The following is a 19,279-nucleotide window of genomic DNA, read 5'->3' as shown; positions in this document are numbered from 1 at the left end:
ACCATAACAAGGCCAGCCTTATAATGAATCATATGACACATATTTACATATTTTCAACGTTTATTGGTTTTATGGTTTTCTACAATAAATGATTTGTGTACAGGTATATAACTATTGAATGTAAAATGTTCCATACAAGTGTTTAGGTGGCAAATTAAGTTAATAACATGCACGATGTGCTATACCATGGCCAGCATGTACACTTTGCATTTAAATTATCAGAGTAAACTATAAAATAAGACATGAGGACATTTCTGTGAATGTACTTCATCTTACCTTGGGAAGATGAATTTAACCTTAAACCACCCTCCCCATAACTCCCACAATCACAATATAAGAAGGATTTGTTACAAACAGTGACTCAGCATTAACCTCAGTTAACCTTTGAAGATATTCTATCTGAAAAAAAAGAAGCACATAATAAACTAAGTCCTGTCTACTGTTTTGAATCTGTAGTGGGGTCTTGCAGGGATTTTTCTGACAGCTCCTCTTGTCTGGATCTCTGCCCTTTTGTCATACTAGGGTCTGAAAATCCTGAAGGATATAGGAGATTGGAAAAGGCATTGGAAATGTTGTTAAGCTGGATGGAAAACAATATCTGTATCTGCTAATCTCCTCGTGAGATCACTGTGAAATGATAGCAGATAACAAATCAAATCAAGGAGATAGAACAGATAGAACATTTATGGGGCAGAGAGGCTTTGTCTCTGCCAAATCTGTCACACATCTAGAACAAAGATATTGTATTTTGTTAGCAGATGTCAAACTTTCATAGGGGAAAGCCCTGCTGTAAATTAGATAGAATTGAGACTATCAATACAATATTAAAATGAGGATATGAATAGAATTAAGATGTGTTGTTTATTTCTTCAGTATTTCCCCTTAACATAGATTATGTTTGAGTAAAACCACGTAAGATCATGTATGATAATACATATACAACATACCATTTGAGCCACTTTCCTTCCATTTGAGCTTGTTGTCTTCGGTGTGTCGTGTCCAAGTGGAGCGGAAGCTCACCAGCTCAGCTGTGATATGAGCGAGACTCCACTGCAGACCTCTGGAGCTCTCCTTCCACAGATTACTGTGGAGAAATAACAGTGCTCTCAGAGATATTGGTACTTTTTTATTCTAGTTTCACCCTTATTCACCTTTCTTTCTTTCTTTCTTTCATGTTTAGATAATTGTGAGTTTATCTATGATTTTTTTTAAAGGTACTGTGTGTAGCATTGAGGGGAATTGATAGAAATGGAATATCTTTAACCAATTAAAAATAATTGCTGTGTTTTTAACATACATCTATCTATTTACATTCTACATCCTCTTTTCTCAGACAAAGCAAACACATAGGGCCATTCACATTTTCGCTTTTGCCTCCGTAGTAGGTTGCAATCTGCAACCTCACTGCAAGATGCCGCCAAATCCTACACACTGACTAGACCTTTAAAGATCTAAACGCCTCTTAAAGGAAAATGTTGACATTTTGGGGAATTGCGCTTATTTGCTTTCTTGCTGAGAGTTAGATGAGAAGATTGTTAAATAAGAAGCTACAGGCAGCAGACAGTTAGCTTAATTTAGCACATGACACTGGAAGCAGGGGGAAACAGCTAACTCAGCTTCATCGTATGGTATTATAAAACATGCTTACCAGGAAGTCATTGCACATGGCAGAGAAATACTGTACCATGACCACCTGTTAAACCACAATTTATCGTTCATTAGTGATCTTTAGAGATTCTTTAAAGGCTGGTTTTGGACAGAGCCATGGACAGTTACCATGTCGTCACCCATGGGTTTGTGGACTGACATTCTGAAACCTCGGGTTCAACATTTTGGCCATCGCCATCTTGGTTTTTTAACTTTTACCATCTTCTGTAACCAGAAGGTACATGAGACGGTGAGACTCTGAACAAGACATGAGAAATGTCATTTTCTCATACACATTCTATACAGCCACTTCTGCATTGGCTTCACCTCTCAGACTCGGAAGTTGCCGCCTGAGTACAATGTACATTTCCAAAAAGGGTAAACACTTTCTCAATGTGGTACCTGTGTCTGTTGCAGGGGTCTGGTGGACCTGGGTTTTCCTCCACCAAAGGAATAACAATCTTTTCAGCCATGTCCGTCAGCAGAGAGAATGTAGGATACACAATGAAGTCTATGAAACCTTTAAAAGAAAATGTCGTCTTATTAACATATGACAATAAAGTGTTTGTGAGCTGCTGAAATCTGATTTTTTTTTTTTTTAATGAAATCCAAATGCAATTCAGTGATTAAAGTAATATGGTGTAATATGACATGTATTTCACTGCTGTTTCAAGAGTTTACCAAACATGAGTGTGGATGAAAACTAAATCTAAATATCAGTGAGAAGAGGGCTGAGTGAAAGAAAGAGGTTTTGGAAGGCGTTTTGTGAGGCATACCGATCTGAGACTCGGCTACCAGGGTGCTTTTTCGATCACACAGAGGAGAGAAGGGAAGGCCGAGCTCTGTCTCTCTATCACCCTGACAAAGATAGAAAGAGCGAAAAAAAACATCTTAAACAACATCCCACACGTCGCCTGAAAATAACTTTTTAAAGACTGCAACACTCACCAGCTGAGACTTTTGGATTGTTCAAAGAATATCAAGCTTTCGTTTTTGTTTTTTTAAGTAACACAACAAACATTAACGAGCCTTTACCGAGAGAGGTTTCTCATATCTTATTTTCCAAACCAAGTATGGCTGCCCAACACATCCTCTTTCTATTCTATTTTTTCCAGTTCTAGGCAGTGAAAATAGAGCAGAGTATAACAACACATAGAAATGTAATGCTGCATTTACAGGAAATCCACTCAGTCAAAGTACCAGCCTCACAAAACCTGGCATTTGTGTGAACATAATAACATTTTAAGTAGGTTGTGCAACACGAGATTGACAGTTTTCTTCAGTCTGAAAAGTGGGGTTTTGTCAGTAAGCAGCTCTGTAACTTGCATTGTTTTTGATTTTAAAAAAGCACAATATATAGATTATTTCACTATAATACTCAGATGAAATGTATTGTGCAGTTTATTACAAACTACTTTGTGCAATGTTTGATAAGGATATGTTTTGAAACGATTTTAATTTGAAAACAGTAACATCTATAACAAACCAGCATCTTACTAAATATGTATGACTGGTGTGATTTTATTTAATTTTTACAAAGTCCTGCCCCATCCGATGTCCCTCATTGGACCTCATTTTGGAAAACATATCTACAGTAGTCAACTAAAGAATAATATTGTTTTGATCCTGTTTGAAGTGAGCCAATTACACATAGGATGTTTGTCAATTGAATAGATAAATGACAATTTTATAAAAAGATAAAGATAAAAGATAAACAGATACAAAGAAATAAGTAACCACAATAACATTTTCACTGTTACGTCAAACATAACACACCAGGGAAGAAAAGCAGAAAGGTCAGTACCACAGCACGGCGTACTCGGGATACGAAATGAGTCCATGGCCTATTTTTGTATGTTAAAAAAACGCTAATTTTGGTAGAAAAAGGATATGAGACAGTATGCAATAAGAGCAGCCATAAAGACTTCAGCCCGGAGTCGACAAAGAAGGAAGAGGGTAAGATTAGATGCTGCTGTAGTCCTGCTGTAGGCTAACTATTGTTCCAGACAGTGGCCAGACACTTTGAAAGCTACATTTTTCATGCAGTTGTTTTTAGGCATTTGCTAATTCTTCTTTATCAATAAAACTTGTACTTTCACCAACATGTTCCTCGCAAATGTTTTCTTTCCCCAATAAATTCATATTCATGTGATTGTTTCGGCTATAGTGTAGTCCATAGGATAACAGTAACATACATATGTTTGACATATAATCTTCAGTAACTGCAGTAGTTTTGACATAAGCTTACAAATTATTTACATGACTTAAAATAATGATGATGAAGAGGATGATGCTTATCATTAGCTTGTATTATAATGGCCCAGGAGGTTTGTGAGTTTTGAAAGGGATCATCACCATGTCAACAAGATCAAATAGTTTGGTACATATCTGGTGCATTCGTTTCTCAGAGGATTCTTTTCCAGACTTACATCTGGCATAAAATCTGAGCTGGGAAGGTTTAAAGTGGCTTCAAGCACACAAAGTACAAGTTCAATAAACCTTTCAAAGAGTCTTTCCTCTGACTGTCTCTGCTTCATACCTGTGTTATTCATGTCGTTTTATTTAGCTCTGACTAATAAATCTCTCTGAAGGTTTCACATTCCCCTTTCTGACTTCGTTGAGTCATTTACAAAACTGTAGCGCTGTAGAGCTGTTATTAGTTGTCCAACCTTTTGACTGATCAATCATGCCAAGATAACAGATCAAACCCTTCAGAGAAATAAAGATGTATAGTAGGACATAAAAGAACAGAGAAGAAATGATCTGAGCGTATGTGAAGTTGATGTACAATGCTTGAGTGAAAATGTTGCACGTAAGATCTGACATCCACTCACAGTGAAACTTGACAGTACTAACGAAAAACACTGAGACAAAAACGACACAATAACTCAAAAGCCCTTCTAGTACGATTGACTGTACATTACATTATAATGCATTGTAGCATTCTGGCTTGTTTTCTGTTGTGTTTGGCCATATAACAATAGTCTACGCAGTGGTGGTCAAAATACATTTGCTAGTACATTAACTTTTGATACTTAAAGTAAATTTTGTTATTGATACTTTTGTACTTTCACTCTGAATTTTGGATGCAGGACTTCTACTTGTAATAGAGTATTTGTATACTGCGTTATTGCTACTTTTACTGAAGTAAATTATCACTTAAAACCTCTTCCACAACTGAATCAACGTGTGATAATAGTAACAGAATGAGATTAAGAGAAGGAGAGAATGAGTCACACTGTCGCTTCAGGTTTATTATTAGAGTTCATACCTGCCTGAAAAACTCCTCCATCAGGGCTGTGGTCCAGCGAGAGTGCAGTGCCCAGGGCTTGGATGGATGGCTTATGTCAGCCGTGTGGAGTAACAGAGACAGTGCTTTTGGCTTGTCAATCCTGTTGATGAAACATGATGCACTTCTTGTTTTTGACGGTTTGACACTGATTTCTCTTTTTGGCAGGAATCATCTGAATCGCAGTTTATTTCATGGCGTCTTGATTGTGCACCACGGTGTGAACCAACAGCACAGTCCATTAGCGTTACCTTTCTTGTTGTTGTAGACAGGATTTCATCCCTTTGACTTGCAGTAAGTGGGAGGACATGTCTGTGGACAGCACCATCTCTATGACAAGTGATCGCAGCTCCCTAAAATCAAAAACACACAAAGACCTTGCACTATGGGAAGTAACTGTAAATAATGCAAACAGTAGACTCAATGGGGTAAGCCTTTTTAGATTTCCTGATGGATTTTCTTGTTCCCATGGTAATGCGGACTGCTTTAACTACATTATGCTGCTGGTGTTTTTCTTTGGTGATATCCGCAGAGCGCTCACATGAATAAAACAGTCACATACTGTATGTGTGATATTTTAAGCATCAGCCTCCATGATTGTACATTTTATAACAGTTTGAACATTTTCTCTTCAGTGCAGGAATGGATTATTTACACACACACTGAGAGAAAGTGAGCTGATGCCAATATCTATCAACCATAGTTGACTTTTTTCACTTTTAATTGTGTATGTCGTGTAATTCTGTAATCACATTGTTAAGGCGAATGACAAGATACGATGATTTTAGCTCACTGATGACCTCTTTGATTGATAGATACTGCAGTCGGTATCTATCAATCTCTATTCTATTGTTGTTTAGTGGATGAGTCACAAAACAGAAATAGTAACGTGATCTTTTATTGATTTCTGAAGGAGGATTTTGATCTCAAGAGGTCAGAGGTCAGGGTCAGCTAGAGGAGCGGCCTTGTAGCTGGTAAGGACTAAAAGTATCATTTAAGGATAATCCATGTCGGATGATATACGCCCTTGTGGAGTCCCTTTCTGGCCCCTTTCTGGCCAAAGCCCCTATCACACAGCCCACACAGGCACCATGTGGGGACAAACTTGTTCTGCAGGTGAAATTGTATTGAAATGTCCCCTTTAACTATTCTATGTTTACTTATCCGTTATTCGGGGGTTTAGATCTCCTCACAGAAGCCTTGTAGCTGCTCAGATTCTTTAAGAGCTCTTTTCTGCCAAGTCTGCGTAACTATTTTCCATAAATGGTCAATCGCTCGACCTAAGTTTCTCTGACTGAAACAACGATAAGCAACAGAATTTAAGATGGCAAAAACATAGTCGTCTTACATCCATTCCTCTCTTGTCAAATTAGTGAAGATGTTCATTTGGTCGTCCTGCAACAGGCGAAACGCTGCACTCAGGTGATGGCTTTCCTGTACCGACCGATCATTGTAGATCAACGCGAACTCTGACCTGGCAGACAGACAGTGAAAGAGCAAGAGGAGGAGATCAGCACAGAGAAGAGAAAGGGAGTTTACAGTGTGCTAATAAGCATTGAAGTGTAGTTGTACAATTCTGTTGCGGTGAAGAAGGGAGGAGGTGAGAATGAATGAGATAAAAAGAGAGTCCTCAGGGAGTAATTTAAGCACAATGACTGTAATGATGAATTTGAAGTGCGGAAGAGAGAGGATGTGATAAAAACAGGCACCATGTGGGTGTTAATGACTCAGTATAGCAAGCTAATTAACTAATTTCTCAATTAGGCATTCTGTGTCCACTCATTTGCATAATCTACATTATTAGATGGGTAACAAAGTACATTGTGAAAAGATTTCCAATTAGTGATTATTTTGTTCAACCAAACATAAAATAAAACACTTGTGAAAATGTCTTAAAAGAAAACATTCAGCTGTGTGCTAAAGTGGTCTTCTGGTGGCTGTTAAAAGTTTAGTTTTATTCTTCACAGAGAGGGAAGCCACAGTCAGCTTGAATTCATGATGGTTACAATGTTTTTTTAATTATTATAACATTTCATGGTAAAAAAACAACAACCCTCAAGTAACACTTTATTGTCCGGATTCGTAATTTCCAAATACATTTAATTTCCTCGGAAGATATAGCGTCCTGGTAAAAACAATGTAATTTGGCTGTAATTATACTGGAAATAATTTGAAAAGATTTCCCCTTCCCCTGAGGGAGGCGACTTTGTGAACAAGCAATTGAATAAATTGAACAATAAGGTCTAAATCAGGGGTGTCAAACTCATTGTTGCTCTGGGGCCGCATCGGCATCATGGTTGCCCCCAAAGGGCCGGTTGTCGGCGGGGGGGGGGGGGGTGCTGCTGCCACATACGCTGGTGGAGGTGTGTGCGCGCGGATCGGGGAGGAGCTCCGCCGTGCGCGATTTCCATTTTTTTTTCTTTTGCTGGTAGATTCGCGGGCCACATAAAATGACGTGGCGGGCCGCATCCGGCCCGCGGGCCGTATGTTTGACACCCCTGGTCTAAATTAAGAAATTAATCTGTTTTGTCTTCTACAATGTTTTCTAGGAAAAGTGATGGTTTCTATAATAAAACAAAAAGTATACTTAGATATGCTGTGGCAATGTGGATTTGGCTCAGCAACGCCCAGAAACTGTCCTTTACTGTGAGAGACAGCTGTTAGCCAAACATCTAGAGTACGCGCACCGCCTCCTCTTACTTTGAAGAACATTACAACATTAGTTGTTGCACCTTTTAAGAAATACAAACGTTTTGTTTCTTTCTTTGAGAACGTGCTTGCCTGTAGACACATTTAAAGGTCAGCTGAGCTGCTGTGCAGTGACTAAAGGATTATGATAGCAATTAATTATAATATGAATAAATTGATTAGAAATGTACCAATTAAACACTGTTCTTTCATTGTTTAATTACCACCAATTTTGGTCATTTTGAGGAGCGTTCAGATGAATTTACTGTCACTAATCAGTTAGGAAAATATAGGAAACTATAGTACCCATAAAATAAAGAGTTACAGTAACAAACATACATAGAACATCTTGTAATAAAAGCTTTGTACCTTGACTCTTTTGGGATTTAATTCCCCTTTTTGGCAGACATACATAGAAACTTCAAATGTAGTCCTGCAGTGTTATACACAGGTTCATATGGACAGTGGAGAAGTGTATTCTGCAGCAGGAGTGGTTTAAAAGGTTTCTATGGATGTATTTGATCCGTGACTACTTGTATGTAATGAATTGTTACCAAAATGAATTCAATCTGACCACAGCTAATATTCTTCATGAAGTAAGAAACAACAGTTAAGTTATAACAGCCAGTATTTCCAGCCTACAGGACACTAACCGGGTCTATTTTGGGTGGAGTACGACCTTAGGATAGATACTGTTTGGGTATATGTGGTCTTATTGTGGACGATAATTTTCCCCAAAATAAAGCATGATGATGGGTGCCAAGAGACTACGATCTTCAGCCCTCCTATGTGGAAAATCTACATCTAAAAATACTGCGTTCCCTCCATGAAGATGTGTTTGCTTTAGTGCTCTCTCTATTCACTCTTTCTAAAATTGCATCTAAGAAACACTTCCTCACCAGCCCTACATTGCCTGACATCTCTTACTATTTAGCAAATGTCACAACAGGATGCAGCAAAAATATAAATATATAAATATAAATACATATATATAGCCAGTGCTTTATAAGACAAGGTTAGTAAAATATGTTTCAGAATAGGAGCTTACTTTGTGTGGATGTGAAAGTTGTTTGTGGTCCCTGTGTGTTCATAGTCATGGATGGCCGCGGCAAATAGTGACGCCATCACCTCAAGCTCTGTCAGCCAGTGCTTGATAGATACAAGGGACGAAACAGATAGATATAAAAAACAAACTGTATGTGTAGCAGTGTGCACACAGTGAGAGGAACAGTTCATAGTCACTTTGATTGAAATGATGAGGCTTCTTTTTCTTATCCTCAACAAATTCTATGAAAAGACCAAAACCAGCAACGAATTGTTCCTTTTAAGCATTACCTCTGTAGCCAAAGCCTGATACACCTTATATATATCCGTTGTTGCCCACAAAATTTTAATAAAGGTCATATGCTAACATGCTGACAAGGACAATACTAAAATACAGATATTAAGCTTGCAGGTAAAATGTTAAATATGGTTTTAAGACTAAGATGTGTTTCCTCATAGACTGTCATTGTTTAAGTAATGGACAAATGATCATTTTGACTTGACGATGCTACTAGATTAAAAATTAAGAGATTTATATTTATCCAGAGGGTAATCCATCCAGTAGCTGTTGAGACATTTCACTGAAAAACACAAATGTCAGCCTCATGGTGGCGCTAGAAGAAAAATCACAGGATCACCACACAGTCATTAGGCTTCATCCTCTGGGGATCATGAATGCCTTTGCAAAATGTGTGGCCATCCATCCACATGACATGGTTTTTATTATATGTAATACTGTAGAAGTAAAAAAAAAAAAAAAAAAGAAAAGAAATGGCTATACATTTGTTACCTGTTTTTTTAAATTGAAATCTTCAGCAGGAACAAATGAGCGGGCAGCTGAGTGCCACAGACAGGATAGGGAAGTCTGACACAGACTAACGCATTGTTGATTTGGGTCTTTTCATGAGATTGCTTGACAATTGCTTGACTCAAGGTCAAGTTATGCTCAAATTCAGAACTAGTTCGTACAACCTCGGTCTATTCATTGGATATGTAGACAATTGAGACAATATACAAAAACACCAGCCTCATCCTTTAAAAATGTGACGCAGCACCAAAATAGATTGTATTTAAGTGAGCCAGGTGTACCACGAGTCCAGAGCGCAGAAGCAGGCAGTGCAGCGTCTGAGTCACGTCAGCAGCATGAACGTGGCTGTGGTAGGGGTTGTTGTGTTTGCTGTATCCTCTCTCCAATGCAGACAGGAACTCTGTCAGGCATGAGATGGGGATCTGCAAAGTGCATAACTTGATCATTAAAGTCACAGTCTTTTACAGTTTACAAAGTCTGTGTCAACAATAAAAGCTAAAACAGTTGTAATAAAGTCGTGGCTAGGATTGACAGGGTTTACGATATGATGCATGTGATTTGCACACATAATCTGGCAAACCCATTGTTCCAAATTGATAATAAAACCCATATGCCTGATTAAATCTGCAGTTACAACACACATTTCCCAAAATAGCTGAGGTTACCAGAAGAAGAATGATCATATTACTGAAAAATGTGTTGTCCACAGCACTGATGTTCTTACATTTCTATCATAACATATTTCATGGGAAGTGCAATATATAAACTGTGCAATAAAGTCCAAAGTTAAAAGACCTTAAAACGGCTGTTGAGGCCATATCTGGTGATCAGCTCAAAGAACAGAGTTCGTAGGGCGTGATCAGAGCTGGCAGAATTCAGAGCAAACACGTCAAAGCTCCAGCGGTCAACATCCTGAAGAGAAGGAGCGGAGAGTAAATGTGTTATTGGTACATACATGTGATGTGTATACGATCCCTTTTGTGATGTCCGATTTATGATTTATTGCAAAAACACTTGACGCGTGGAGAGATTGATGATTAGTGGAGGCTTACCCTGAGGCAGTTTACGACCGCTGCAGGTTCGTCTGGCATGGCGGCAGTGTAGGTCCTCTTGAACATCCTGAAATAATGCAGTGTTTATGTTGAGTTCAGTTAAAGTTCAGATGTTGACACTGTGCAGCTAACTCGTCTCAGGAGCTGTTTATATAAATCCTCCAAAGTCCCTGTCCCCTTTGCAAGGATGTTTTAAAGAGAAAAGGAGGCTAATGTTTCACAGTGCAGTGCAGCTGTCTGTGTTTTGTGTGGCTGTGTGAGTAACAACACTGCATGAGCTTATATTAGAGTTACAGGACAGATGTGAAAGTCAGTCATTTACAATGTGAGTTTTATAGTATGAGATTATAGTTTCCTCATTTTATTGTATTTAAGTCTCATATACAAAACATATAGCTGTATGACTGGTTCTGTTTCTTCTCTGCAGCAGCTGCATTATTACAGACAAGTATCAAACATCCTGACTAATCATACAGGCCTTCTCTGAAAAAGCATGAGCCTATAAATAGAAGATAAAATTAACAAGAGTTATTTTACCTCTCCACAAATATCCCAGCCTGCACTGCATGCACAATGCTGCGGAACTTGGGCTTCTCATCTGGGCGTCGTACAGGCCGCCGAACCCTCTGGGTGAAGGTGGAAGCCAGCCAGTCGGTGACCTCTGAAGGCACGCCGTCTGACTGCAGCTGCTGAAGGTCGTCCTCAGACTCCAGACACTGCCTGAGCGAGACAACACACAAGGGTGTGACAACATAGTCACAGACAGCAAATACTGGATTAAAGCTCTATAGGTAAATCAGTCGCTGTGTCCAAAATCACTCCCTATTCATGGTGCACTATATTTAACACCATTTAATTTGAGTGTCAGAATTTCTGCTAAAGTTATGTGACACAAAATGATGTGGCGTCCGAAATCTCAATTGTCTGCTCATTATAGAGTAAATCCTGGAATGTCTCTTATATAGGGAGTAGTGAAAAAAAGTGAGGAAGTGATGTAGTGTGTTAGACCCATAGACTGTATAAATGAAGGACATAGTTTCTGTGACGTCACCCATAGGTTAGCTGAGGAGCCGTTGTGAAGCTCAAAGTGGGTGACTCCAGGCGTCGCACTCTAAAATTGGAAAGAGAGGTGAATCGTTGGTGGAGCTGAGGCGAGGTAGGGCGACAGCAGAGCAGACAGCAGCTAGTGACCTCAAACCGCACCCACCTGTCACTCAAAGCTGTAATTCTTGATATAATTTAAACGGGCGAGTTTTATAAAAAATTCATCCCGTACAGTCGTCATAAACAGAGATATTAGCCAACTGTTTTCTATACAAGGCTGTAAACATGTTTACTTCAGAGATTGACTCCCGTTTGGAGTCTGCTCAGGTGGACATTTGAAGAACTGCAGATTTTGGCATTTCCGTGTTGGCTTCATTTCTCAGCAACTGCAGGTTACCGCTCAGTTAGACCTTTTCAGTGGAAACATGTCTCATCTGATCATGAAGAAACTTTTCCATATAGTGGTGCTTATGATATCCATTAACTGTTAAAGGAAACAATCCAGTCAGTTTACAGTTTGTACATGTGTAACCACATCAGCGTCACATTAGTTTAACAGCAGAACAATTACTGTTTTCCTGAAATTTTAAAAGTGAGTTATTGTAGATGGTCTGGACTTTTTTTAATTTAATGCCAATATGCGAAAGATTCATGACTTTTTTTTTGCATTTTTGCATCTGATAATCAGTATTTACAGGTGCCTTGTTAGTCATTTGAGGGCACCAGACAAAGGAAAGCAATCCATAAGTGCTTTTATTTTTCAGTAAATACATCTTTTCAGATAAATAAAAAGTGATACTGCCGCCTAACAACCCCCTATAAGAGTTTATTTTGGGTGCGCCAGTTTTCTCATGGCATGCAGGTTGGCAAATTTGGTGACACAAAATTGCCCATTTATGTGATAGTGAATGGTTGTCTTAATGTGTTAGCCCTGTGACCGTCAACCTTTTTGGGCTGTACCCCACTTCATGCCCAGTGTGAACGGATGGGCTTCAGGCCCCTGTGACCCTGCTAAAGATAAGTGGCTCTAGATGCAGTAAAGGTAGTAACAGTAAAGTTCTAGTCTTTTACGCCCTTTCAGGCCATTTGTGGAACCTTTATGTCCATTTGCATTTTTACTATGCAAGTTCAAATTAAGGAACTGTTCACTGAAAGAGCTAAAAGAGAGCAGGAAATGTCAACATCAAATTATTCCACTATATTCTACCTTGATCCATCGAGATAAACTGCCTCCAGTAATGACGCAGTGAAATCCAGATTCTTTTTGATTTCTTCAAAGTCAACATCTTTCTCCTCCAGCTGCTTGAGCATGCTCCTCAGCCTGGAAGGAAACACAGTCAATTATTTCAATGTGAACACAGCAAAATAAAAAGCAGTGTAACTGTTTTCACCTCTCAAAACAGCAGTTGCCGAGAAGTAATAGTTGTGTGAAAATGATTGGAGGTTACAGCAGTTTGGCATCAAAGTCTTCACCTTAAATCCCACCGGATACAGCAATAAAAGTTATAGCTCCAAAAGTAAGCTCAGTTTGTACAAAATGGGCACTTTGTGTGAAACAAGCTTTCTAATCACAGCTCTGTAAATTGACAACACTTGTCACTGTCTTGAGTTGGTGGAACGAGGTATGCTTTAACAGGTTGAGAAATCTTCCCGAAAGGAAAGAGTTCATTTGGAAGTGATTTAAATGCCAAGCTGTCCAAAGAAAGCCAGTGGCAAAAGGGCATCATTAGTGCCAAATTTTCCATGAGAGGAAAACTTCCCATGGTTGAGGTCTTATGTAACCCACATTTTGTCAAAGTGGGCTCCAAGAAAAATTATGTTTTTAAGTTTTTAAGTCTTGGCCACATTCTGATCTTGTCTGAGAACATGTTGCTCAATTTGAAACGTTACATCAAGTTACCATAGAGGACTGTTGGAACAGAATTAATCTCCTGCAGCATGATAAAAAGCAAATGCTGTAGCAAATGTTACAAAGTTCCCCACCTGCAGCGTGTTGATGTACTCTCATCACAGTAGTAAATCCAAAAGCTTTCACACAGCAGCATAAAGCTCTGATGAAAAATATCACCTGTAGTCGATAGAAGTGGAATCTTTCTATCTTTTTCTGATTGGATTTTTATTTTCTCTGTAGCCATTTGAAAGAGAGATGAATTTGATCTGATAACACAGATGATTTCTCTTCAACATGTTGTTGTGCTGCGCGTACGCTAACGTGACCAGAAGGATTGTGTTCAAACCGCGCCCATGGAGACAACTCCTGGGGATGAGACGCTCACAGCTTTTCAAGTGTTTATCACGCTGGCAGAGGCTTTCAAAAGCTGTTGAGTCATATAAATAGCATGCATCTGAATGCCACCGCTCACTTTCAATCTCAAGTAATCTTTCATGATAACACAGTCTTTTTAGTTTCAGCTGTTCACAGTAGAAGAGCCTCTAGACAGGACGTTTACAGGAAATTACTTGTCAAGTGCACTTGTGAAACTATGTTTATAGAGAGAAATGACAAATCCTCCTTTGGCCCAGGCTTTGTTGAATCTACACATAGTGTCATTTTTACTAGGTGCACAGCAATGTAGAAGAGTTTGAATGGTATTAGCTTTGTCAGCACAAATCAAAATAGAAATATATTCATTTTATTGAGAATAAAAACGCTAGCATGAACCCATATCAGATCATATTTCATATCACCATAAAATTGTTATGAATTGGAACAAAAAAAAGACTTTCATGTCTTGAGAAATGTATACATTTATGGAAAAAAATAACCCCAGCTCACACTGCAGACACTAATACATTATCGTGCTAACCACAACAAAACCACATGACCTATCACCTCTGCAACACATTTTCCGACCACAGAAAAAGCACGAGTAAAGATGAGTGTTCACACAGCCACTTGCTCTCATGCTGCTAAGTGTAGTTGAAGAAAATATTGATAAATGCATGAAATATGTAAAATCTCTTGGAAATTAAAAATAAGAGGGCAACTATATTGTTTATAGGATACTTTTCAAGGTAAAGATATAATTATTTGAGTCAAAACATCTGCAGAGTGCTGCTGCATTATCACTCATCACTGTGCTGTACAGGTTGTATTTTTGACTCACATATTTCCATTGCTGCAAAACAAGAAAACTCCTACATCAGAATGTGATGCAGACAGCCTTACTGCACCCAACAGTGATCAATCATGTTACATTTAAAGATGTAGCATGTTTGGTAAAGTCCTCCAGCTTTATTAATGCAGTCACAGAACGGCTAGACGTGTAGGTATGCAACTATGATATCATCTGTGCTAATCTTTACCCTGTCTTACCTAGAGATGGGGATCTGCAGCCGTTTCTTACGGATTCGCACCAGTTCAGCCATTCCGCACTCAAGCTGTGCCCTAATGGACCCCAGAGTTCAATGAAAAAAACAATAACAACGACGAAAAAAAGGAAATTGATTGCAGAGGCTCTAAGCAGAAAAGTTCTCCAAACCACCAACACAAACTTTGTGTGTCCTGAGACAGACTTCTGTTTCAACAGCTCTCCCACCCACTTTCTGGGGGGACCGACTCCACTTCACTCTGATTGGTTAGGCAGGCCCAAACTGTGTCAGTGTGTGTGTGGGGGGGGGGGGGGGGGGGGGAGAGAGAGTGTGTCTTTGTCAGTGAGTGAGTGTTTGTGTATATGTGTACACACGTTGAGTGAAGTGTGAGTGAGTTGACCTCACTCACTGATGAAGTGTTGACTGCGAGGCTTTCAAGCCGCGTGTACTCAATTCCCCAATGAGAATTTTCCACCGTAGACGCAAATTAGGGAACTACACAGAGAGTCTTTCACTGAAACCCACCAGAGTTACCCGAACCAAGACACATAAACAAAGCTTGTCCTCGAAAGCCACCCACAACAGCTAGATAGGTTAACTGCTGTGCTTGATACTGCACTGCACAGGAAATAGCCACCCAAACATTTAAATGTACTTTCTTTAACTGCAGTGACAGGCTGCTTCTTTTTTTTACTAATCTGTTTTAGTTGAAGTTGATTCGCAGAATTCACTATGCAAAGAGAAAACAATATGGTGTCAGAGACCTTTTTTACAAAATATAAAAAGTGCAGCCACAGAGCCAGCAGTGGCACCTTCAATCAACAGCACAGAGCCTCAAATCATAATAAGGATCTTATCAACAATTTACTTTAAAAGCGGTGTCAAAACATTTTTATTGGAAATGTCACAACAACAAAAGTCAGTGTTTTCTGGGCAGTAAAGAGAACAAACGTTTTTTTGTCCATTAAGACGCCAAAAATGGAAAGCACACACACCTTCAAGATCAGACGAGACAATGAACGTCGTCCCGAAACACTTTTATAGTTCTAGGCCCTAAATATATTACTAGTCTTTATTTATAGAGTATTGTGAGAGCTGTGTGACAACGTGGCTTGCATGGGAAAACCCCCTGCCTGCTGTCCGCCTCCCTCCTTGCTTGTCTTGCTTTGGCTGCTGGGTCAGACTGACTCTCATGCTCCCATGCTCTTTGACATGACTCAACATATTGCAAAAATGATGAGAAGTAACATCGCAACATATGATTCTCCATCTCCTGTGTCACTTTGAGCTGTTTTGATTTCACCAACATGTTTTATGTTTTAATGTAGCAAAAAAGAGAATCAGCAATGCCAGAGAGTGATGCTCCTGCGATAGACTTACACTGTATTCAAACTGTAATGTCAATTAAACATTTAAGAAGAGTAATTCATCTAGTGTCACTTACAATCCTTTAAAAACTAAATACGATCTTCCCTTTGTGTGCTTGCCAGCCTCTTGCTTTACACTGTAAACTGTTTTATTTATTTTTTCTCCATCCGTCTCCCTGTGATGATGGCGATCCCTCTGATCTCTCTCTCTCTCTGTCCACTCAGTGATACGAGCCAATTATTACTCACTATGCACTACACTTCAGGGAGAGAAATCTGACTCTGTGGCACCATAAATCATCTAAATGCGACATGTCGCTGCATGGGAACTGGATGTTCAAGAGACTGAGGGTACTGAGGGGCACGGAGAGTGGAATCAAAGGGATTTTACCCAAGTCAAAGGGTTTTTTGACTGAATACAATGGTCAAAGGGTCAAAGGCTTATTATCTCAAGTTTCTCTTGGATGAACCTTATACCAAGTCAACCATGTTAGTTCTAGACAGTATTCTGCTACCTCACCACACATCTCCTTTAAGGAACAGAATTCCTTTTGTTCTAAATAATCCACAAAATATGCTGCAAATAATTTTCATTAGAACTACTTTTCACCAAAGAAATAGTCCTTGAACACTATCGACAGTGTGTCTTATGGATCACACAGAGTGACAAGGACATAGTCTCTTTGAAGATATGTTAATATATATATATTTATTTATTTGCCACACTAGCAGTGTGACTCTTTTGCAATGTCGCTCCGTCAGTCCACCAGTTTGGTCAGGACTCATATCTCTACCACTATTGATGTGCTTTGCCATGAAATTTGGGACAGATATGTTCCCTCAAGATGAATCGGTAGAACTTTGGTGATCTCTTGTCATTCGGTCAAATTTTGTATTCGTCCAATAGTTTGATTCATGACCAAATTCTTACTAGTGAAAGTAAGAGGTATTGTAAAGCGCAAGTAAGCATTATTATTACGAGCATGTTACAATCCTAGTATTACCATTTAGCTCCAAGCACAGCTGCCAACGTACAGCCAGAGTCGCAATGATGAATGAAGACTCTTAGACCACAACTACAATTCCATTAATCTTCATTGTATTGGGGATGAAATTAGAAACTCTCAGAGACAGTTAGCTCAAAACCAAAACCAAAAAAAAGCAGGACAAAAATGTTGATAATTAAGGTAAACCGACCCTTTAATTAACTGTACATACTTTGTTTGCTTCCAACTGTATCGCTTCTATCTTAAATTTTAACTTAAACATGAAGAAACCACGAAATGTGAAATCAGTAGTGTTACGGGAGTATATGAGTAATTCATTAAACATTGAACTGGTTGTAAAAAAGACAACATAGTACTGTATTTTAGTTGTCATATCATTGATGAGAACCATCACAATGTCTGCATGTTGCAAAAGAAAACACAGTGACACCTCACTGTACAAAACACCATTCACTGAATGAACAAATCTAACTCTTCTGCTACTTTATGGTCCACAACAACGCGAGACTATTACTGAAAACTTTAGTAAAGTGTACACAGTATGAAAAGTAAACCAATAAAGGCAGTCTTACCGTTCCAGTGTGGTCCCCCATGTCACAAGACTGAGATGTCTATCAGCTGCTCTGTGTACCTTGCAAGTCGGTGTCATGACCCTTGGCTCTGAACGCCGCTGAAGACAATTTGTGCGTGTGTGTGAAAGTGTTACAGAAACACAGAATGAGCTTTGTGCCTGTTACTGTAAAGCCAGCATGTGTCCTCTGTTTGAATGTGTGTATATAGTGCTGTAGTTTATGTTAATCTATGCTGCTCTGTGTTTACACTCTCTGCTACATCTAGTCCTTTCCTCTGTGTATTTATACTGTATTTTGCAGTGCGTGTACAGTATGTGTGTGTGTGTGATGCCAAGTGTCAGGAGCGGCTCTGTGTCACCAACACAATCAGCAGAGAGACTTATTTCAGGACCAGAGTTTCCACCATTAACTGTCCTCAGGGTCTAAGGACAGGATCCACTGTTAATTTGCATGCAGAGCCTTAGAACTGTTCTTGCTGATGAACAAGACTGGTGGCAGGTTGGTAAGGTTAGTGAGTGTGGAGTCGAAAGAGATTTTACCCCTTTATTTAACTTTGATTTATCCAGGATAATAAGTATCCAGGATTATCCAATTGGGATTTAAGATCTCTTTTCCAAGGGGACCATGGCCAAGATGGCAGCATAGAAGTTTCACACAGGCTTAACAGACCTAAAAACAAAAAGTAAAAAAAAAACATAAAAAATTCACATGAAAGCGACAAGTAGCAGACTTCAAACAAACAGCAAATGACATCAACGAGTTAGTAGCTTCATTCACCAGGACAACATCAATAGACGGACACGGTCAACTAAGCCAGGTACTTTATTTTGACTTTTTGGCTCTTTACTACAATGTATTTATTTATCGACTTTTGATTGAACTATCAGTTGTGTTGCATGTTAAGACAGGTGGTTTTATTTATCACACACTTTTAAATATGCAGCCTCAGTGCTGTTGAATATTCAACAACAAAGTGCTCAGTATTTTAAATACAGTGATTCATTAAATCATAGGATAATCTCTGTAGACATGGACATTCAGATGTCATTCAATGTGATTTACGCTTCCACAGAGTATAATTATCGCTTATGCCCAGAACTTCATAATACTAGAAGCTGAACACATTTTGTTTTATATGTTGAAATAAAATACCTTAAGTGTTGCGGGACGAGCAGCAGACTGGATAGAGACAAGTGGACCTGAAAAGCACTACCATCGTTACACGACGAGACATTGTCACAGTCAAATTACATGATTTTTTTCAAGTAATGATTGTGTGTGTCCTCCAGAAAAGTGCTATAAAAATAAATACTATGAAATAGTGAAAATAAAAACTATACGATGACTAAGATTTTTTATGGCATTTTAATGACATACTGTACTATCACTTTTTTATTAAGACAATAATAAAAAACAAGTCCTTGTCATAAACAAAGACTTGTTTATGAC

At 38.9% G+C, this 19,279-nt stretch overlaps 1 protein-coding gene across 1 annotated transcript; it reads right to left on the bottom strand.

Annotated features, from left to right (window-relative positions):
- Positions 1–100: 100 nt before the first annotated feature.
- LOC306714955 (dual specificity calcium/calmodulin-dependent 3',5'-cyclic nucleotide phosphodiesterase 1B-like) lies at positions 101–14,971 on the bottom strand. The gene is made up of 14 exons (XM_079185152.1): positions 14,889–14,971; positions 12,780–12,893; positions 11,066–11,248; positions 10,529–10,595; positions 10,272–10,388; positions 9,758–9,898; positions 8,673–8,773; positions 6,285–6,410; positions 5,188–5,289; positions 4,919–5,039; positions 2,424–2,505; positions 2,050–2,167; positions 948–1,084; positions 101–534 (listed from the first exon to the last, which is right to left on the bottom strand). Exons 1-14 carry the CDS (start codon positions 14,939–14,941, stop codon positions 437–439), a joined length of 1,560 nt encoding a protein of 519 aa, XP_079041278.1. The 5' UTR covers positions 14,942–14,971; the 3' UTR covers positions 101–436.
- Positions 14,972–19,279: the final 4,308 nt, after the last annotated feature.

This window comes from Pholis gunnellus, assembly GCF_910591455.1.
Source record: "Pholis gunnellus genome assembly, chromosome: 3".
NCBI lineage: Eukaryota > Metazoa > Chordata > Actinopteri > Perciformes > Pholidae > Pholis > Pholis gunnellus.
This window is presented reverse-complemented; position numbering and strand designations above follow the sequence as displayed.